The 23696-nt window shown below is 39.2% G+C and overlaps 1 protein-coding gene across 2 annotated transcripts; it reads left to right on the top strand.

Moving 5' to 3' along the window:
- Positions 1 to 1324: 1324 nt before the first annotated feature.
- On the top strand, positions 1325 to 23364 carry LOC125904013 (E3 ubiquitin-protein ligase RNF166). 2 transcript variants are annotated; one of them, XR_007451348.1, is made up of 7 exons: positions 1325 to 1834; positions 9592 to 9748; positions 10848 to 10960; positions 12331 to 12445; positions 12663 to 12687; positions 13996 to 14103; positions 16068 to 23364. XR_007451348.1 is itself a non-coding variant. In XM_049601273.1 (6 exons), exons 1-6 carry the CDS (start codon positions 1656 to 1658, stop codon positions 16131 to 16133), a joined length of 738 nt encoding a protein of 245 aa, XP_049457230.1. In that variant the 5' UTR covers positions 1332 to 1655; the 3' UTR covers positions 16134 to 23364. The 2 variants fall into 2 exon arrangements, 1 of the variants encoding a protein (XP_049457230.1); XM_049601273.1 differs by lacking the exon at positions 12663 to 12687 and having other exon boundaries at positions 1332 to 1834.
- Positions 23365 to 23696: the final 332 nt, after the last annotated feature.

The raw sequence follows: 23696 nt of genomic DNA, 5'->3' as shown, positions 1-23696 counted from the left end.
GTAATGCCATATCTGATTAGGCTCGAAGATCGCGGAAGATCAGCATGATCTTTTTGTCCACTCCATGAGATCGTAAGCGATGCAAGAAATGCAAGCGTTGTTGCAGTTTGCTGCAGTTTGCTGCAGAGTGTTCCAGGTTAGTGTGTTATCAATGATGACACCAAGATATTTGATTTAAAAGGGTACAGAGACATAAGACAGCAGCACGAGGTAGCCCGGGTCGCAGCAGAGCAGCGCCACCGGGAGTGCAACTCATTATTATTACTACTGCTTCTAGTATTACAGTCGTAGTTGTCACACATTTTCATGGACAGAATTTGAAAACTTTTCCATGACCTTCCACCCATAATAAAAAGATTTAAAAAATTCTTGCCTTAATTGCTGGGCATTTTTCAAACATATCAGATTCAAACTCTATTCAAATATTCAAACATAACTCCAGCTGTCATACATGAAGTGAGAGTGGGAATGCAGGGAGAAAATGAAGAAATGAACAAAACGTTGTCACACATCAACACATATCAGAGAAACATTATGTCGACAGCAGCAGAAACTTAATTTGCTGTTATGTATAATGCGAGGGGTTATTCACGGAAGATAATTATAACAATTTCATTACACAATAAAATGCCATGGCTTTTCCTAAACTTTCAATGATTTTTACTTATTCCATGGCTTATTCCACACTGGAAAATGTGACTGTGAAATTCCATTACATTTCCAGGTTTTCCATGACTATGAAAACCTTGTTCAGTGTACTGCATTTCTGGGTGTTCTGATTTTGTACCCAAGCAGAAGCTGTTGCACGGAACTCTCTCTTTTTCATTACTTTCAAATGTTTTAAAAATGGGAAATTAATAAATATAATCTGGGCCCCCCAGGCAAATTTGGTCCCCCCAACGTTAATTCCATGGTTTTGGCCTTGCATTACAGGATCATGGATCAGATGTAATAATGAAATATGTTTGTATGTGTACAACATTTGAAATGTAGTCTGTATTTGTTCGGTTTATGAATTAAATGTTTTTTTACCCCTTAAAGTGTCTTAGTCTATATGAATAACACACATTTGTCCCACTTGGTTGGCCATACTTTGCTGAGTAAATCTGTCCGCTCCTCTGATAATAATTAATAAATGGTGCTATTCTTTGGCCCGGGCCGCTCACTGAGGTGGCCTCTGGGATTGCAGTTCTATAGAAATGTAGAGAGCAGTCAGTAGATGAAGAGGAGGACTCCAGCCTCCACAAAGCAAAGCGCGCGGAGGGCTTTTGTTGTAGCCTCTCGTGATGTTCGCGAGCGTTCACTGACGTTTTTTCAAAACCGCTAATCTGACAACCACATGGACACAGCGTCCCATGAACTGCATGAGTCTATAGATTGGTGCTTTTTATCCAGGTCATCCTCGCTGCACAGCGCTGACACTCGCTAACGGGCATTGCTCCCAATGTTTACTTCTCCGGCATGTCTTCTCCAGGCAGGGAAAGTAATGCCTCGGTTTATTGAAGATATTTTTTTATAAGGAACAGATTGGAAAGCCACGATGTTTGTACGACATATATTCAAATTGCTGTCCGGCTAATGCACTAGCTACCAGCAGTTAGGGCAGCTTCCTCCGTGTGGCGGCGAGCTGTTGTCGACAGATCCTCTCCGGCTCCATGATGGCGATGTTTCGGAGCTTTGTCTCGGCGAGCACCCAACTCCGCCAGCAGCAGCAGCCCAACAGCGGCTCGGGCTCCTTGGCAGCCCCGGCTGAGGGCATCGAGAGCCAGTTCTCCTGTCCCATCTGCCTGGAGGTCTACCATAAACCCGTCAGCATCGCCAGCTGTGCTCACACGTAAAGTAGCTACTTTTTGTTCGGATGCGTGTTATTGCTGTCTGTGGACACACAGTAAGTTACGGTGACATACTGCTTGGTTTTAGAAAAGCACACAGCCTATAATGTGTTTCCTCCAACAGTCGAGTTCATTTGGCTTCTATAGTTTGTTTTTCAGCATAAAAAACATCTGTCAGCAGCCTAAGCAGACAATAACACTGTCATAGCCTACACCTTCACTGATGTTCTGTCCATTACTACAGGTATGATCCTCGGGTTACGATAACAGTTGATGAGAAATGCCATATTAGAAACGGAGTCCAGATTTCATGGTTTGACCATCAGAGAACACTGACAAGTTTTTACACTGCTCAATGTCCCGTCCAGAACTTCTTCTAGTGACCAGTTTCTTTACAATGTCTTCATCGTGTAATATATTACACGATTACACGTGAACTCAGGTAATATGGGCCACTTTTTTTTTATAGATAACCAAGAAAAACAACTAATATTTTGAAGACTTCCTGAAGTGTTACCTTGTTATGGTTCTCTGCTATGTTTCTATAAAGAAAGTATGCTGCCAAATACCAAACACACCACGTGCCCCTGCGTCACTTTGATGACATGTTCAGGTATTATAACATCAACATTTTTGGAAAGACCTGAGCTTGGTGAGACAATACACAGGTGAAGAATACTTTAGGTAAAATTGTAAACTAATAACAAAACAATGCAACAACAAAGAAACGCAACAAAAAACAAAACGAAACATAAAACCCCCAGAACAAACAAGCAAAAAAAAGTACACTGAGGGAGGAATTGTAAATACACGGAAGTCAAATAAAATATAATAAAGGGGGATGGGGGGTTGTGATGATGCCCTTATAGCCATATATACACCCATTAACCATAAAAAGACACATGCACATGTACTCCTTATACTTAATTCTTTTTTTGTTTACATAAAAATTATTTATTTGGTGACTTTCTGAAGGGCCTTTCCAATCCACTGATGTGTTTTTTCCTTAGATCCAATTAAACAGTATATATTTCCTCGCTAGGACAACACGTTTACTTAGCAGCTTAGATCTCCAAGAGTCTATGTCTTGTCTTGGCTTTGGATGTCAGTCCCAATAAAAACTGTCCAGGATCTTTACAAATTTTACATTTCAGAACTGTACTCGGCTCCCTTGCTATACATGACAACAACTTAGCTATTATAGAACAGTCCCAAAAATAATTCATTTAAGTTCCAGCTGACACTTAGCATTTGACACAAAGAGGAGATCTGCAGGGGTCAGTTTTGTTTAAAATTTGACATGTTATGTGTTGTCTGTGTAGTATCAGATATTGCATTATCTTAAATGTGAGAGGCTTGGATACATTCTTCCCAAATATCCCTTTCATAAACAGTTGCTTGTTTGTTTAGATAAATCCATTCATCAGTTCAGTCATTAATCATTAAATCATTCATGTGACCTGTGTCTATGAATTTAAAAAAAAATGTCCATCTTTACTGCCATGTTTTCCCTGTTCTTTTGCTGCCTGTTTCCCTGGTGCCATATTATCTAAAATGGATGTGTGTGTGTATAATAATGATGGCTCATTTTGGACTATTGTGGCTAACATGGACTCAGTTCATCATCTTAAATATTTTTAAATGACAAAAACATTTTAAACATCTGTAATATGACAGGTTGGCACACAACAGCATAAGTCATGATTTTACGGCACCTGGTCGATTAAGAACAATCTGCTTTCATTGAGAAAAATGTCCTATTTTAGCTTAATATTTTGTCCCATTTTACCTGAATGCTTTAAATACTCACTGAAAACCCTTGCCTATTAAAACTTAAGTGTATTATGAAAATAGTTTTATTATAATTAAAACATTTAATAAAATGTAACATTCTGCAACCATTTTTGTTATTATACCTCTATGTTGCAGGACTCTTACTACCAAAATGAGATGATTAACATGCCACATGGCTTATCTTCCAAGTTCTAGGACCAGTGATTTTTTTTTTACTCTTTGCTCTGCCTATCCCAGTTATCTCAGACCAGTCAAAATGGTTGTTTCATGTAAAGCACATTTGTAATAACAATGCAGAAACATGTTTGGTGACTGGCTTCTAATATTTAAAGAGCCTAAGTTGTAAAACCTTATTTGTCCTGCTTTACCTGATGATCCACATTACCTTACTTCACCCCAATGCTTATTAATGTTATGTAAAAAACAACATTAGATGACATGTTGTCTCTCTTTTTTTAACTTCCAGTTATCAATATCAGCCTTAGACAGGCAGCATTGATCAGGCTGCATGTGTTATTTTTTACCTTTACACATCACCTGACGTGTGTGTGGTCATATTTACTTGTGGATTTCTTAGACATTTGTTGTTTTGTCTTTCAGTACAGTTTCTCCATCAGTTCACAGATCACTGAAGCTGTTATGAATGGAATTATAATTTCAAAATTGAATTTTCATCATTTAGGATTTTGTGTGATAAAACTGTGGCAGTGTGCCACAGATAACCCTGGACAGAGGTCAAAGTTCAGCTGGGTTTGTAAAATTTTGTGCTTAGTTAAAGGTCTAGTCTAGTGTGGTCTGAAAATTCTCCCAGCTAGAAGTTTTTAGGAGGTTTTCACTGCAAGCTGAATTATCCGCAGAGGTCTCCTCTCCAAAACAAACAGACCAGAGGGGTATTCCAGGTAGGAGGTTCAGCAAACTCTGAGTCTAACCCTGAACTCTGAGTTGATTTACCCTGACATGGGAAACTCTGAGTTCCCGGTTCCAGAACAGCTGGTTCGAGTTAGTTCAGTCAACTCTGAGTATGTTCTCTCTGAGCTAAGCCGACAATAAAAAGCCATCATCAATGGAGCTCCGACTCCACAATTCACCATGGCAACAGGTTAATAAAAGACAGCGTTTTAATCCAGTGGATGTAGAGATATTAATGCATGTGTAGCAGACGGTGCACGTTTATCTTTAAAAGAAGAGCCTGAGTCAGAGCGAGGAAAGTGTAAGTAAGTTAACCATAAAGTTAATAAAAAAGTTTTATTCAGTGTTGTCCATTTATTCATCATTTATCAGACTTACATTTCCTTAATGAAGATAAAGTGGTGGAATCTGAATCTGTATCAGGCTGTAGATACATTACATTATATTAACTATATACAATAATATATTTGTTCAGATCTGATGGGGGAAAACACAGGAGGCAGCAACTGAAAAATAGGAAGATTTAAAACATATAGGCTAGGCTATAGATCAAAGACATAAAGACATGACTGTAAACTCACAGTCTGACCCAGTAATAATATGTTTGGTGATTTGCACTTGAAAAGACGTTGAGGTTAAAATACAGTAGATTTGAAAATGTTGCACATCTATTTGTATCTTGACTCAACAGCATTCAGTGACTTTATTTCAGATACAAATGTAGTAAATTTAAAGACACTGAAACGCTGCACCATTGCTCACTCAGAAATATGAACATATAATCCCCAATATTAGGCTATAGGAATTATGTTCCATCAGTGCGACCAATGACATCAGTGATAGAGATCATTAGTCACTGATACTACGTGTCTAAAGCTTCATACCAATTTTTAAAATTTAAATAATTAGACCTACACATTATGTGCAATAAACATTTCAGAGCGGCTCTAACAGACTGACAGTCTGATCCTTGTGCACAGTGTTATAAAAAATAATGAATATAAAAAGGACAGAGGTTTGATTCTGAGCTGAGGGTGAATTCTCGCTGTGTAATATTTGAATGTAAAGACAAAAACCGATGTCCAAAGAAATGACTGATGTGCATAAATTCAGTAACTTAAGACAGTCCTGAGTAACAAACTAATATCCAGCAGGATTTAGACTGTGACAGACGGTAAATCTCCGCTAATTAACGTGCTTCGATACAAGCTTTGACACGGACTGAATGAATGAGGAAATGAAACAGCGTGCAAGAGGGAGGAGACAGAGAAAAACTCAGGGTTTATTGAAGAAAACCTGCCAGCAAGCAGGTTAGGTTCACAGACTCAGTTGCCATGGTGATTGACTCAGAGATTGATTTACCTCTCTTTCTGGAACTGAAAACCCAGAGTTTCCCTCATTTCAGGGTTAACTTACTCTGAGTTTTCACTAAACCTGCTTTCTGGAATACCCCTCAGGTGATTTAAACTGGTAAAAACACTGAATAAAGCAGCATCTCAGGGGTTTTTTTTCCGAAGCTGTTGCCATGTCAGAGACGTGTGGCTCATCCACCACATGCTAATGTGTGCTCACCTTTTTTATCTGCTAACTTAAGATCCAGAGGTTTAGGAGGTTTTCACCAGGAGCTGAATTATCCACAGAGGTCTCTTCCTCTCTGAAATAAACGGCCTGGCGATTTAAACCAGTAAAGACACTGAATAAAGCAGTTTCACCTTACAAATCAGTGTTTATCCTATGCTGCTTGTTTGCAGATGGGCTTGTAACTACAGTGGCCAACTCGAAAATGTCCCCATCTGGAGCCAGTGTTTGCTTTGTCTGTTCTTGGCCACTGTAGAAATATTGTGGTGAACATGGCAATCTCCAAAAAAAAATACAAACGGCTCCTTCTGAGGTAACAAAAACACAATGAGTATTATTTTCAGGTGATTATACAATAAAGCAAACATAATTATTATATTGTATTCCATCTCTGCAAGTATAATTTCCCTAAATCCTTCACACTGGACCTTTAATTGAAAGGACTGGAAAAGGAATGTCAGTCCTTAATTGTGCTTTGATTGTTCAGAAAACACAGTATTTTTAATTGTAAGATACAAAACACAAAGTGAGTTTTATTTTTTTCTTGGTAAATATAGTTTTATTAAGAATAAATTAGCCAATACAGAAGTCTTGTTTCCAGTTGTTATGTTAGACTGCAGGTTGTGAGATGTTTTTTAGTACAATGTGCACTGGCATTTATTATCATATAATTAATCAACAGAAAATATAGCTAAACCTGTATTTTACAGTGAAATATTTCATTGTTTTATTACAATTCAAAGTAAACAGTTCTCAAAACACTGTGTCAAAAACTGAGTGAGAGCAATAGGTGAAGGGTATTTGTTTGCTTTTAATCAAACACCAGTGACCGTTTGCAGTCATGTAAGTGGTGACTTGTGAAGTGTGTAACTGATGGCATCATGACATTATCAACCCTGATTATCACAGGCTTATTACTTTGTATCTAATAAAATAAGAGAGGAGTATTTCTGATCTTTCTCAGTTAGAGCTGAAAGGAACAACAAAGAGCAGAGCAGACCTCAGATAGCCTCAGTTCTATTTCTAGTTAAAGGTAAAATGCAGCTATTTTTACTCCTCTGCTGCTGATGGAGATGGATAAACCTTAAGAAAACGCTGATGCGTTCCTTTCACTGGCCCATACAGACTCAGCTCAACTGTGTGTTAAAGGTTCAGTGTGTCAGATTTATGGAGATTTAGTGGCATCTAGTGGTGAGGATTGAAGATTGCAACCAACTGAAATTTCACTTGATAGGAATTTCTGTAGTGCTCATTGTTCAGGATGCTTTTAACAGGAGCTGAATAATCCACAGAGACCCCTTCCTCTCCAATCAAACAGACCCAGGGATTTAAACCAGTAAAAACACTGAATAAAGCAGTTTCATGTTACAGTTCAGTGTTTTTCCAACACAGCTCATCGCGGATAGGCTTGTCCATTCTAGGCTTGTATAGGAAGTTTTCATCAGGAGCTGAAATATCTACAGAGGTCTCTTCCTCTCCAAAACAAACAGACCAGGAGATTTGAACTTGAAAACACGAATCAGTGTTTCTTCTGTGCTGTTTGGCATGTTGCATACAGGCTGTTAGCCCAGCACCTGTTGATGTGTGCTCACCTTTTTCTCTGATGACTCAAGAGGTTTTCACCAGGAGCTGAATTATCTGCAGAGGCCTCTTCCTTTCCGAAACAAATGGATGGGGTGATTAAAATCAGTAAAAGCACTGAATGATCATGTTAATAATATTGATAATTTATATAACACAGTTCAAAATTCAAAACCAAGTACTAAACTTTGAAGACAACTGAACATTTTGTGATAGAAAAGGAAAAAGATGATATAAACAAGATAAGATAATCCTTTATTCGTCTCACTGTAGAAAAAAAACACAAAGTAAGAGTACGTATTGGTAAATAGAAACGCACACATTCATTCATTCATTCATTCATCTTCTAACCGCTTTATCCTCTTGAGGGTCGCGGGGGGGCTGGAACCTATCCCAGCTGACATCGGGTGAGAGGTGGGGTACACCCTGGACAGGTCGCCAGACTATCGCAGGGCTGACACATAGGGACAAACAACCATTCACGCTCACATTCACACCTACAGACAATTTAGAGTTATCAATTAACCTAGTCCCCAGTCTGCATGTCTTTGGACTGTGGGAGGAAGCCAGAGTGCCCGGAGAGAACCCACGCTGACATTGGGAGAACATGCAAACTCCGCACAGAAGGGCTTCCACACCCGGGATCGAACCGGCAACCTTCTTGCTGTGAGGCGACAGTGCTAACCACCACATCACCGTGCCGCTACAAATGCACAGATTGTAATAAGTTAATTGCACAAAACAAGAGCAATACAATAAGCAAACATAATAAAAACACAAAGCAATATAGGAAGAAAGCAACAAAAAGAAGCAAAATATAATAAAGAGACAGACTGAATGGCTGATTTCTCAGACCGATGGGAGTATAGATATCACACATAAATAGACTCAAACAAAATTCAGGTACAAACTGCAGGCTAAGACAAGATAAAACAACTATCGGTTAAAAACACATTTCAGAAGAAAGTAATGGTTAAAAGATGTTAACGAGTATTATAAACAAAGGCTGCCTCTCCACGTCTTATAGTTCTGACCTCATTTAGTTACATTAAAAATCTGTGTTTTTTCAATGCTGCTCATCCTGGAGGGACTTCTAACTATAGTGGCTGACGTGAAAATGCAAATGGTCCTATCTAGAGCCAGTGTTTGGTTTGTCCATTCAGGCAATCTCCATGGATGAGGACATGCCCTATGTAGACATAAATGGCTCTTTCTATGTAGAATGCTTTTCTATGTATAACATACATTAAAAAGCATTATATTTCATGTCTCCATCTGTTGGTGGGCCCTCATGAGCATGCATGTATAATATGACGAGAGGCAGGGGTACACCCTGGACAGGTCGCCAGACTATCACAGGGCTGACACTCACACTCACAGTCACACCTACAGGCAATTTAGAGTCACCAATTAATCTGCATGTCTTTGGACTGTGGGAGGAAGCTGGAGCACCCGGAGAAAACCCATGCTGACACGGGTAGAACATGCAAACTCCACCCCGGGCTTCGAACTAGGAAGCGTGTTGCTGTGAGGCGACAATGCTAACCACATCACCAATGTGCCACCATCAATCCAAGACATTTCTGAACTTATTAAAAAAGAAAACTTAAAAGAATACAAAGTCTTGGTCAGACATCAGTGTGGACCCCAATAACTTTGAGATGAAAATTTTTCATTACCAACAGGAGGACCTTACTGTAAATGAAAATTGTAAAATACACATTTACAGTAATAAACCCGCCTGCTCATCTTCTTGTTGAGCACTTTATCCCCGTCATTGTGGGACAGAGGTGACCTTAAAGATGTGCTCCTTGGACCAGCAGGACAAATCATTGCAATCACTGTGGTTCCCTTTAAGAAGAACTTAACCTTTCCCCACTGCTGTCTGCTGTTCCAGGTTCTGTGGGGAGTGTCTGCAGCCATGTCTTCAGGTGACCTCACCCCTCTGCCCTCTCTGTCGGGTGCCCTTTGACCCCAAGAAAGTGGAGCGCTCGTCCAGTGTGGAGAAGCAGCTGGCCTCATTCAAAGCACCTTGCAGGGGCTGTAACAAGAAGGTAGGCCATTCATATTCATGGTAGATGATCATAGCTGCAACTTTACATTATGCGTGTATGTTTATTATTAGGTACATCAGCAAATGATCATATTGTGCCTCTCCAAGTACAGCTGATATTCACTCATTTACAATATAGAGATTGAAGATATAATTCTCATTTTGTTTTTGCAGGATATATGGTAAAACAATAGCATTTGCTATTTATTTAATTGATAGCACTGTGTACCCTAAGGTGCTAAACCATTACAGTTGATTTAAATTTTTTTAGGGGCCGTACACATGCTGCTTTTTTTTGCACCCTCTAATCCATTGTTTTTGATGTAGATGCACGGCAGGCATACTCAAACACCAGAGCGACGCAGTCGCACTGCACACGTGTGTCCAAGTGCACAACGGTTGTACCGTGATATAAACTAAGTTCAACTTCTGGAACGCAGCAGCGTGCATCACATGTCATCTGATGGGTAACACCAATCATACCTGGTAGATATCTTTCTCCTCCTATTTATAGACTGAAATATCAGTCTATAAATATAAAGAAGAAGTTAATAATTTTAGTGCAGGGCTGCCAGAGCTCTACATCTGTCCCAGGGACAAAATTTTAAGCCTACACACTTAAAAAACAGCACCTGGAAGAAAATTAGCTCTGCACTCAGGATTTCATGGAAGTAGGCTGGTGCTTGTTATGGTCGCTTAGCAACTTCAGACGCAACCTGCCTCTGTGCTCTTGAGTGGCACACAGTGCCCAACCCCACGTTTCCAGGCGGTTAATGATGTGGCGTGTGCACGGCCCCTTACAAAGCGAAGACAGTGGAAGGTTGGAGGATGAATGGAGATTAATCGTTTTCATGTGTGTGTGTTCAGCTTGAAGGTTAGTCAAATATTTCATATTCTAATGTTAATATAAAGTGTGTTGAAGATGTGGATGTATGGACAAAACAGCTGCTCAACCAGAGTCAGTTAGATCCTCTATGAAATGGCAAGTAACCCTAATGAAGTTGCTGTGACTAAATGAGCAATTCTATTATTGTTCTACAGTTCTAACGTGCGTGTGTGTGTGTGTGTGTGTGTGTGTGTGTGTGTGTGTGTGTTGTCAGGTGGCTCTGGTAAAGATGAGGTCCCACATTGCTTCCTGTTCTAAAGTACAAGAACAGATAGCCAACTGTCCTAAGTTTGTACCTGTGGTGCCCACCTCTCAACCCATACCAAGGTACATACACTCAGACCACATCCATGCTGAGCTGACTCAGTCTGAAAATACAGCTTGCATACAGAAACAATGTATTTTCACATTAGCTTGGTTTCTTTGAGCCCTCCACCTGAAAAGTGCCCAAACACTTTCTGTCAGAGAGACAGAAGGTTATTATTTTTATTACTCAACATCTTGGTTGAGTTTCAGCCTACATGCACATTTTCTTCAGCCAAACATTGTTGAAACAGAGCAGCTAATGTTGCTGCAGTGAGAAGTTAGCAGAGTGAGATGCTCATCCAGACAGATAATTTTACAATTTGTTTTATCTCGTAATGGAATTGTTTATGTACAGCATGTGCTCTGTTTGTTGACCTATATTTTCTCCAAAATCCAAAATATTTTAACACTGCTAATAAATTCCTGAGTAAATAGCGTTATCCTCAAGGATTGCAACCGGATGAAACTTTTTTACTGGTCAGAATTCCTTCAGTGTTCATTGTTCAGGAGGTTTTTACTGAGAGCTGAATTATCCACAGAGGTCTCTTTGTCTCCAAATCAAACAGCCAAGGTTATTGAAACTGGTAAATATAATAAAGCAGTTTCATCGATGATGTTAAATCTTTGATCACTGAATTGATAAATTGATCCAGATTGATGGATCGTTACACCTCTAGTGTCTAGCTGTGAGGATTGCAACCGGTGATGGTAAAGAGGTTTTTACTGTGAGCCGAATTATCCTCAGAGGTGGATAGTTGCCGAGGGGCTTCAAACTATGGTGGTCAATGTGAACATGTGAACAGCCCTATCTAGAGCCAGTGCTTTGTTCGTCTGTTCTGGGCTATTGTAGAAACATGGTGATGCAACATAGTGATCTCCATAAAAGAGGACCCACTCCCTATGTAATTATACACAGCTCATTCTAAGGTAATGAAAACAGAATGTTTCTTATTTTCAGATGATCGTACTCTAAAGAAAACTTATTATACTCATTATATTATATTCAGTTATTATATTATATTATATTTTTGTCAATATATCCCCCTAAATCCTGCACACTGGAATTTTAAGAAAGCCTCTGTGGGAGGACACAGGACCTGGCTCTTTGACTTTATAACCTAAGCTGCTGATGTCTAGAACAGACTGTTTATAGTCCATTCCATGTACACTGACTCTCCTAGTAGAGGCGCCTACTATCTGCAAATCATCAAATATCTGACATATCCTCCATGAACACACAGTGCACCTTGTGAGTTGTTAGAGGTCAGCAAGATGTCAAGATCAGTTTGAATTATTACAGGATTGACTTAGCTACTACAAGCTTGTGATAATTAATGTCTGCTATTCGTGTGTGTGTGTCTCTATGTGTATGTGTGTCTTCTCATGTGTAGCAATATTCCAAACCGGTCAACGTTTGTGTGTCCATTCTGTGGGGCCAGAAACCTGGACCAGCAGGAGCTGGTGAAGCACTGTATGGACAACCATCGTAATGACCCTAATAAAGTGGTAAGAGATGACTCTTTAATACACCAGATCAGTGGTTCCCAACCTTGACCCCTTTTCTTTCATTGAGTGAATTGACGACCCCTGACTAAATTACATACTCTTTGGATATTTCATTTTATATTCAATGCATAACAATAACAGTTCAGAATAATTGAAACTGTACAATTAACCTGAAGGAAGTTTTCTCAAAATTCATTCAAATCGCTTGTTTTCACAGGTTCCCTTGGAATACTGCATCAGAGATAAGTTTTACTTATATTTTAGGAATTTTTTACACAGACCCTCTCTCTGTATTGTGTATTTTTTTAGTTTTTAACAATCATACAAACTTAATAGTCTTCTTTTTTAACAAATTAAGTGTTTTCTTCTCCCTGGCACTGCATTGTTCTGTTAGCTCTTTGGTTTATTTAACTGTGTACTTTTCTAATGCATAAAAAGGCTGTTTAGCAGAGAATGAAGGCTCTGTGAATACAGCTTGTGTTCAGGTCTTCACTGTGCCTATACCCTGTGACATTTCCTTCAAGTTTATACCTTAATAATAATCTAATAATAATTTTAGAAATAGAAATTTAATTTAGTTTTCTTCACAGAAATGAATGTAATGCAGAGATATAGTCCTACTGTAAATGTTTTTTAAAAAGTTTTCTTACATCCCCATATACCTCGCAACCACTCCTGAGGCTTCGTTGACCCCTAGTGGAGGTCGGACCTCCAGGTTGGGAACCAGTGATCTAGACTGACTCAGGTGATGTTAAATCCCCTGAAGTGCTTCCAGTCTGTCTGAGAAACACCAGGAACATTGCAGGAAACCCACGAAGGTTCTAAAGAACTTAAACATTGTCATCTAGTGTTATTGAGGTTTAAACAGCAGTAGGTAGCTGTATATGTACTACATATCTAAGAATAGGTGAAGATGGGCTTTTAAGGTGCTGACCACCAGTTTGAGTCTGGCCAGGGATCTTTGTTGCGTGTCATGCTGCTCTCTTGCAAAATAATTTTGCAGTTGGACTGTGTACACAGGATGTGCTGTGGCCTCAAGTCTATTTTTTCTGCTAGTCATGAGTGAATCTGTCAAAACATACCTCCAGTGCTTCCATATATTTGTTAGTTGAGTCAAAACAGAGAGAGAGAGAGAGAGAGAGAGAGAGAGAGAGAGAGAGGAGCAGGCACACACATAAGGGTGTTCCATGTGGGATGTATAAAATGACTATATCGCGACCAGTGAGTATAAATTGTCACATCATGTTTTTAAGCCACTGGCACAAAGTTGGCCTTGGTGTTTCACTCCCCCCGCGTTGACTAAAGAATTCATATGCGAATTATGACAAAACTTAATACAAATGTCTAATAATATCAAATAATGAAGTGATGACATTTTATATCCAAAAGGTCAAAGGTCAGCTTCACTGTGACATCATAATGTTCCTCATAAAACATTTTTCTGGCCATTATTCAACATCATATCTCAGGAACAGAAGGGTAGATAGTCGGTCAGACACTGAATTGCTGTTCAGTCCAGTTTACTTATTGCTGTGTGTTTGTGTCTGCAGGTGTGTCCAGTGTGTTCAGCCATGCCGTGGGGAGACCCTAGCTATAAGAGCTCCAACTTCCTCCAGCACCTCCTCCACAGACACAAGTTCTCTTATGACACCTTTGTTGTAAGTCCAATGCTGTCATGATTTTGTTTTTTCACATATTCTCTATATCTCACAACTTCTGCTGTGAGGAAATCAAATAATAAATTTAACAGTACTGTAAGAAAACATATTGTCTAGCTTCTCTCCATATATGTACATACTTTTGGTTTCATTTGTTCGGGTTTGGAGGTATAAGTCTCAAAGATTCCTGCGTTTACCACAGTACTATGAAGGTACAGACTTTTATTTGGGCTGCTTTCAGTACTGAATACCAGGTTCTGCTTTACCACCTGATCTTGAGGCCCAGGTTCAAAGAGGGCCCCCTTTGTCAGAATCTAGTTTTATAGAGCTTTATTCATTTCACTTTTTTGCTTACTGGTTGAGTACTACTAAATTAATGTGTTCAATCAGATCATCCTGCAGGGGCAAGGTATTTCACCATGAAACAATTATGTCAGTTGAATAAGATCTGACGTTAAATATGAATATTGGACAATTTCTTTTCCATGTTCGTTCAGTGTGACAGCGGTATTCATGTAATAATGTAAACAAGCTAACTGCGTTAAGGACGGGTCAGAAATATGCAACATTTTACAGATATCAAACGTAAAAACTAGAGACTGTGTCATATGAAGCATTGGTGAGCTGTAAATTCAGTACTTCCAAACAGAAAAGAAAAGATAATGTTATTTCGGACCCTTAAAGTGGAAAGTTTTTCCTCCTCTGTGCAATTGCATCATGTCCACAGCTGACTGTACCAAAGAGTAGCGTGAAAGTCAAGAGCGCTCACTCCGCAACAAAATCTAGGGACGAGAACATCGCCACAAGTACACTGTACAGCACATTGAGTAGCAAAAAAAAAAAATGAATGAATAAAAAACATGACTGCTTGATTTGAAGCAATCTCAGTTTACTGTGGGGTCTCCAACAGACAATTCAAATCTTCGACTTTTAAGGGGAATCGGCCCTAATTTTTATCACAATAATCATAATACAACAAATGTACTTTTTTGTCAATTAACAAAACTGAAGTCACTCATTGTTTGCAGTTAAACAGCCTCTCCCTGATTTCTGTGATAGCTCTCTGTTTATCATCATCCATAATAAGAACATTCATTCAAATCATACAATTACAATACAGACTACAGACCAGACAATATATATGTGTGTGTGTGTGTGTGTGTGTATACATACATACATACATACAAATATATACTGTATATATGTACATATACATATACATATAGCTACATATAGGACTGACAAAGATCCCTCTGAACAACAGGTGGATAAGAACAGAGGAAATCACCAGGCATTTGTTAAAGAAACTGGAAGCTTAGCTGAAGTTTTTTTGTAGAATACATAAGAAGGCCTAATTAACAGACAACGTGTTGCTTTTGGAAAGCACTTCCCCAAACTTCACAATAGAAATAGAGGGTTAGTCTAGAGTCAGCACTGTTGGAATTGGATCAGGGAATAGGAATATCAACTGAATATAAATGGCCTGAACAAATTACAGTTTAAACCTCTTCAATCTAACCAGGTAGCAGACCACAGAGGGCCTAAAGAAAAACGGACTCAATATTTAGAGCCTATTTGCACCATTGTGGTTCAATAATGATCAAGGATCAGTGATGCTTTTCTGGACGGGAAAACAAATTCAAAATCCATTTTCCAACAGTGTTCTCCTCTGTCACATAGCATTGTGAGGACTTTTGGATTATTTTCACTATGGACTATGATCACATCAACACATCAGGAGCTTTCTCACTGATCCACACCTGAAGAATACCTCATCACGACACATACTGTACTAACATATTCTCAAAACTACTTAGAGTCATTAGAATGGGGTTAAATATGTTCGAAAGGTTATGGAAACATATTGAAAATTCATTGGTATAGATGTGTGGGAACCCTGTAGATTAGGGTTGCATTCTGTGCTTTGCAGTGACTAGTATCTGTTGTTTTTTGCATTTTGTCAGGACTACAGCATTGATGAAGAAGCAGCACTGCAGGCAGCTCTGGCACTGTCACTGGCCGAAAACTGACACTAATCACACCACACCATCCCTCTCACTCCTCTGACTGCTGTTACCCTCTTCCCTCTGCACTATTGTGGTTCCTCCACGGCTCAGAAGGCCAACATCATCCAGCCAACAGACACACCTGACCCAGCCAGGGTCACAGTCTCTACAGAGATCCACATCACAGAGATGTCCAGCTGGCTTCACTTCCCTCTCACGTTGAGGACTTTCTTCCTGGTGTGCAGTACAGCCTGTTTGCCTCGCTGCAGCATGGAAGTAGGATATGTCTTCACTTTGATTTGATGACTTGAAGACAAAACATCCTGTGGGCTTGGAATAGACCCAGTGACTGTATCAACGTTTAAAATACCAACCTACAGTTTGCAAACAGTCCATCCACTCACTGCTTTAGTTCATCTGACAGCTGCCATCTGGACCACCACAGCATGAAGGGCTACCTCCATGGAAAAATGTGAAACATCCTGAAGCCTGCCACCTCTAAAACCCTCATCACAGACCACTAGTCACTTGTTATTAAGTCCTGATTGCTGGTGCTCACTGTGAGTAACTTATTCTACAGATTCTTCTGCAGTGATGTAGTTGGTTTGATAAGTTAACATACAGTAACTGGCACGCACGCTAATTAGGAAATATTTTGCAAATGAAATGTAAGTAAATCAAATCAAAAGCTCCTCTATTCATCTCCACAATTGGATGCAACAGCTGTAGTGTGTGTGGTGTGTCATATTTTGCACTTACCAGACAAAACAAAAGTCACATGAGTTAGAAAGGCAGGCTCGCTGACTGTATACACCACAGAAGGGTTTGTTATGTTGCTTAGCGGTTTAAGAACGACTGAGCTGCTTGTGGTGTGGCTGCATGGTAACACACGGCATGGGTATATCCAAGACATCTTCTTATGGTCATGGTCAGTAGGTTCAAGGTGAGGATCCCCCTTTAGATGGCACCACACCATCATGCATGGAGAGGTGAAAATTGCATTGATTACCAAGTAACATTATCTGGCCTTCTAGTTTCACTGTGGTGACCTGGTTGAGTGTGGTATGAATATTCTGCCTGCACTGTGCAAGCTTGACATTGCACTTGCTACACATTCTACATTGTTTAGAGGCACTCTGGACAGCACACACAGACCATAGACTGTATATATAGATGGACGAAGCCAAAAACTGAAGCCAAAATATCCTGGTTATGGCCGATGCCATCTTGCGCTGGTGACGTCATTTGGAGGCAGAGTCTGCACAGTAGCAATCTCAGTGCTGTATAATTTACACCCTAACTCCTGTTTGACCAATCATGAGCATCGCCATTGTCGTGAGCGCACTGATCGGCACACATAGCTGTCAATCACAATGTCAAACCCCCTTTTCATAGCATCAAATAAATAATTAAAGCCAAACTTTATCAGAAAAACAAACACTTGACCATCAGCATGATAAGTGCTTAAGTGCTTAAAATGACAGAAATCATCTTTTGTAAGAATATATTTTACATGTTCTTTAATGTTTTTGTTTGGCCCATGTCCCATCCTCTGACATGGAGGGGGCGGGGTTTATGACCTATACTGCAGCCAGCCACCAGGGTATATTTTCATACATACCGTCTTCATCTTTTTCATACAGTCTGTGGCACAGACTGACAGTTGTCCTTGTTATATATTTAGAAAAAATATGATAAATAGTGTTGGGTAGCTAAAGTAAAATGTATGTTACTGTATGATACATTTGAGGATACCTGGATAAAGCCATTATGTATAAATATGATACTGGCAGAGAGATGATAACAGTTAAAATAGAAAGTATCATAGTAAAAATAGCTATGTTTATCTAAAACAAGCTTCCTGTTAAAGAGTAACTTCTGCATTTTTCAACCTGGATCACTTTTTCTCATGTTTTTGTGTCTTAGTGACTGCTGTCATCAACAATTTTTGAAATTGGTCCAGTATTGACAGAGAGGGGTGCAGCCGGCAGCTGCGCAACAGCTGTTATGTAAACAGATGGGGCAACCAGCACTGTATGTCCATTATAACTTCTTGTTTTTTTTTTCCACATCAGGCACTTTGACTCAAAACACGGGAACATAGTGGCCAGGCTGGAAAATGCCAAAGTTGCCCCTCAAGTTACTGAACAGGATGCTCATGATATGAGTAGAAATCCATTATACAGGCTGAAGATTTTATATTTAAATTTTGTATGCACACAATGGAATTTTTTTTCTAATAAACCACTAAAGAAACAAAATACACATATCTTAAATGATGGACTGAAATGACTCCTCAGACTTCTGTCAGCAGGTGGAGGTAAAGATGAGTTAGTCTGGAGGCTGATGGATCTCAGTGGTGAGGACACCCCACCTAGCTCACTATTCTCACTGAGCTTCACCTTTTCTGATCCACTACTGCCACAGTACACCACTGTGAAACTAAAGGCCTCTGTCTCTCTCAGCAACTGGTCTCACTTTCACATTATGCTTGCCACTGCATGGAAAATAACCATCCAGAGGCCAAGTCAATTACAAAATGCATCAGCACAATATTTCTATAAACATTTAGTATGCAGACACCCAGTGTGGTATGGACATAATGGTACCCACATCTGCTTTCTGGCCTTTTAGCTTGCCTCTCAGTAGTACAGTCTATAACCCAAACACACACACTGTTTTAAAAGCTTCACTTTGGTCAGGGGTCAGCAACCTTTACTATCAAAAGAGCCATTTCTGTCACCCCTGATAACTAAATTTGCCTAAAGTGTGCTATTTTTTCATTTGGTACTTGAACCTGCCAGTGTTGACGGTGAAAGCAAGCAAATCTGTCCACACACTATTAAATTCTCCAAGGCCTCTTTTTTTGGATTTGGAATCCATGGCTAGCCTAGCTAGGGAGAATAAAGACTAGCGACTGCTAATGAGGTTTAGCAAATTGAAGTTGACAAAATGTTTTTTAGGGATGCACCGATTTAGTGGCTGCACACCAGTATCAGCCTATATTCCCCTTGTTAACCTCCATCGGTCTATTGGCAAATAAGATGGGATTCACTGATAGCAGTGGCTGATGTTTTCCTGTAATTTTACATACATTTTGCACAGGCTAAAAAGTAGGGCCCCAGTCTAATGGCGTCCCCTCATCCTGGGGACGAAAGAAAACGTGTTTTGGACTAACATAGATCTTCCCCAGGATGCTGTCGGGACAAAAGTACGCAGCAGACTCACTATAGTCACATCAGGGGAAACATCCTATTGTTTCTGTGATAATGTTGTGAATAACAAGTCTGTGCTAGAATCAGCAGGCGGAGAGCTAGTTAACGTTAGCTGTCAGCAGCTGGTGGCCTCAACTAACAGTTCACAGAGGTTGCACTGAGTTACATCATGATGCGCTTAAGCTCTGTTCACTAAAAATGAGTATTTGGTGAAGGGAAATCATAACATTCTTATGTGTTAAATGTAATCATGTAAAATGTAGTTTTTGTTGAGAAACTTGGATAAATACAGCTGTTTAAAGGAGAAATGTGTTGATATTTTCATAGTGATATAAAATAGATATAAGAGAGGGAATTATGATATATTATAGTAGTATATTATAATAGTAAAAATGCTTTTGAAGAAGTTTTTAAAAAATGTTTTTCATGTCAAATGTTACTTTATATGTTGTTTCATAAAACAACACCAGCAGCAACAACAACATTGGTATTGGTAATCACCCAAATTGTCATTTTAAACATCGGTGCATCCCTAAGTTTTTTATTCTGTGTATAGGCTACACACTTTTACAGTTGGACAATGTAAGAATCACTTGAGGCCTGCAACAACAATAAATAAAAATTAAAAAATAACTGCTATTCATTTCCATAAACCAGCAATTTCTTGTCAAAGCCACTAGAGAGGCTAAAGGAGGTGTGTGGCTCCAGAGCTGCAGATTGCCTTCCTCTGATCTTGAAGAATCTAGTTTTTTATACTAATCTATAACCGTTGTGAAAGATTGAATTCAACATTTAGGGCACTTCAGCCTCAGTGTCAGTGGACTGCAATAGTTGGCGTCAGGAGCTGCAAATACGTTGCGGCCTCATTGACAGAGAGAGCCCAAATATGGACATGATGAAGTTAACAGAGCTGTCAGAGACAGACCAGGCCAGTTGACATCCAGACCTGTGGGTGGTCTGTCCTGTTTACAGTGATGCTGAACTAGTTCCAAATGTTTAGATAATTAATTGGTATTTGAATTCTGACATGGCAACACCAAAAGAAAACCTCACAGGCAGACATCTGATACAAATCAGCTGTAACTTCTTCATTACTGTCCATCCCAGCTGCTCTGAAGACAACAGGAGTGACATAAAGAGGACGCTTCACACACTGCTTCATGTGCTATTGCATCAAAGTGCGCCATGAATCAATCATGTCCGTAACAGCTAAGAATGCCAACAGTCCCAAGGTTACGATAAGAGCACCCACTTCACTACCACCTTTAATTTCTGACCTGACCTTTAGTCAGAAAGTTCCTATTTTTTATTTATGTTAATATTTGCACTTATCAACATTATTTTCTACCAGAATGATCTAGATATAGATATTAGTTGTAAAAAAAAAAAAAAAAAATTAAAGGATGGAAGTGCTGGATGGAGGTCAGACATCCATCTCACTGCAATCTACTTCTTCAACCCTCACTCCAAGTAATATTTTTATGATCCATCGGCCAAGATAGAAGAGTATAAAAAGATATATTTTTGGAAAATGTTTCAAACCATCGGACTATTATCAGACATGATCATCAGATGTGTCTGCAACCTTAGGGGACAATGATGTTGATCTTCAAACTTGAATTGCTGTTAACACACATTCACACAGAGGAGACCTGCACAGGACCTGAGAGGATGGGACTGGTCTAACACAGATGGTAATGTGACCAATAGATGGCAGTCCCTCTCCAGACATGCAGAGCATAGAGAGCCATACTAAAACCAAGACTGGCTGTGGAGAAAATTAAAGGCAGAACTTTGGTAGTGTTCCCACAGAAGAAGGCATTCATCATTTGCACTTTAATTCATTCAGTTTTACAATAATCGTCTGAATTTTATTTGTATAACCTAACTCTTGTTTATGATTTTGCAGTTAAATTTGATCACAAAATGAGTGTTTTGTTATAAAAAAGTTGACAGAGATCTTGCAAATTGTAAAAGGTGTCTGGGGTTCCAAGTTATTTGATAAAAAATAGTTTTGTTTGTGTGGCAAAACATTCAAATATTTGTTGACTGAATACTTAATTTCAATGGGTAGCATGTGCCATTTCTTTCCTCCAACAATCTTTTTATGGGCAAAATCATATGAATTGACTGAGAATGCTCTTTATACACCACCAGAGCCAACATGCACCCAAAAGGAGCAGTTCTACAGAGGAGTAAGGCCATGTGAAGAAAAATAAATCATGTAGTGAATGTTAAAGGTTTATTTACATAAGCTGATGAGTTGGTTGTGTTAGGGTTAAAAATGCTTTGAATTGTGTAGATTTAAATTATTTAAAACTGGGTTTAATTACCTTTAGAGTCCATTTTTGTTTGGTTTTCTGGCATTTGCATATTTTAAGTGCCATGCCAGATATATCAGAACATAAAGAATAAGAGTTTCCAAGTTGTAATTACAACTTTGATGTTAATGTCATTACTTCGTCTGAAACTCAACATTATCTCAAAATTCTGTCTGCATCAAAGCAGAGTCAGAGTAGAATTAAAGGTGTGTTTGGACTGAATGTGAAGCCGATTTTTCTTTGCATTAATGGGTTATTAGAGTGTATTTGTAATCCTGTATTTTATTGATATTAGCTGTACTTATGCAAATTATGCATGGCAGCATGCCCGTGCTTGTGTGTAGTCAGACTCACTGTATGTAGACTGCGAGCCTGCCACTGGCCAGTTATTTAGGCCGGCATTCTCCCTCCTTTCTGCTTTCTGCGTGTTCCAAATCCCCTTACCTACAGAAAATAATAACACCCTCCGAGCTAACAACCTAGACGATGAAAATGGCAAGTTAAGATGAAGACTTGGATAATAAGGCATGCCTGCTTTGCCTGAATTGTTAAAAAATAACTACAACAAATAAAACAGCCTGTGAACGTACCTCAGAAAAGCCCAGACTGTTTCTCGCTGGACTATCATGCCCAATGTTGATCTTTTTACTGACACGACCAGTTGAAGTTGATTTGCTACATCTTTCAAAACGTCTCCAGTCAAACAGATACCTGAATATAATCCTTTTTTGTACCAGGAGTCTGATCTTGGACCATCCCAACTCCCCACTGGACCAGCAAACTTTCTGTTGCCACTGTCAGCGGAGCAACTCTGCCATTACATAGGCTGCCCGATTAGCATGATCACTAACACTCAACACTGAGCTGATAAACGGTGCCAATAAACTCATACTTATACCAAACGCAGCTGCCCAGGATGATTGTGATTGGTTTAGAGAAACAAAAACAAACCAGGTCGGTAATGCTCCAGGGCAGAATGGTAATATGGTGATTCCAGACCTTTCTCAAGCACTATGGAGAAAGTTCTGGCTACGTGACACTAGCTTCTGTCTAATGTCAGAATTCATCAGGATTCAATTCTGTCTGTAATTTTCCACCAGACTCCTCCCTATGTGTCTTGTCTCTGTACATCCACAAATTCTAGTTAAAAAAACCCCCAGATCTTTCTATGTGATCTCACATTTTTGCACTGACTTCAAAAGCAGATGTGCCACCTCTAAAATCAGCCTCAGGTTCAGCCTGAACACACCTTTACATATTGATGAATTCTTATGGAACAGTTACAATGACTGTGTGTCTTAAACAATCCAACCCTTCCTCTTCGAAATTCAAAGTCATCAGAAAGTTCCAAAAACAGATAGCTTGTACTTTTAGCATGTGAACATTGAAAAGATTGTTCTCTCAACTCATGTTTCCTGTGTCAGTATTCCTCTCATATAAAAGCATATCTTGCTCAAAATATAAAAATGGAAATCTTTCACATAAATGAAAGCTATTTTTATATTTCAGTCCTCAGCATACACAGCTATTTCTTCTGTTTATGTTTTTTTTATATTCATGTTATAATAGCAGTCTTTTATAAATGTTTGTTACCTTCGTACCTCTGTAGCAGGATTCTTAGATTCTACTTTTGTTACGATTTGTGTACTCCATGTTTATCTGCTTCTTTCTGAGCCTCAGTTTCCCCAGCAATTGTAAATAATCTCCTTTTAATCCCTGTTTTTGTGTTGTTGCTTCTTATATTTTGTGAAACTGTTACTGCTCATTTCTGATGATGTCTTAAGGCAGCCATACAGATTACAGTAGCTCAACACAGAGATAACAGCAGTCTGTTGGATGAAAGAACACTGTGGAGGCTTTGTACACGGGTCACAAAGACTTTTTTAACCACATTTGATGCAAACATGGAGGTGCATGAAAACTGTCTGGTTCACAAGAGTTATAGGATTGGTTCACATTTTGTCAGGATTATCTGTAGACAATATTCACAAGCCAAATGTACAATGAAAGAGTTAGCAGAGAGAAGAGAGCCTTGGTGAGTGTTATGGACA

The sequence above is a fragment of the Epinephelus fuscoguttatus genome, linkage group LG16 (assembly GCF_011397635.1).
Source record: "Epinephelus fuscoguttatus linkage group LG16, E.fuscoguttatus.final_Chr_v1".
Taxonomy (NCBI): Eukaryota; Metazoa; Chordata; class Actinopteri; order Perciformes; family Serranidae; genus Epinephelus; species Epinephelus fuscoguttatus.
Note: the sequence above shows the minus strand (reverse complement) of the source record. Positions and strands in the feature narration are given on the sequence as shown.

Coding starts and splice junctions, on each gene's coding strand:
- LOC125904013 (XM_049601273.1), top strand. CDS start 1,656: ATGATGGCGATGTTTCGGAGCTTTGTCTCGGCGAGCACCCAACTCCGC. Junction 1,835..9,591: donor ATCGCCAGCTGTGCTCACAC/GTAAAGTAGCTA, acceptor CTGCTGTTCCAG/GTTCTGTGGGGAGTGTCTGC. Junction 12,446..13,995: donor GTAATGACCCTAATAAAGTG/GTAAGAGATGAC, acceptor TTGTGTCTGCAG/GTGTGTCCAGTGTGTTCAGC.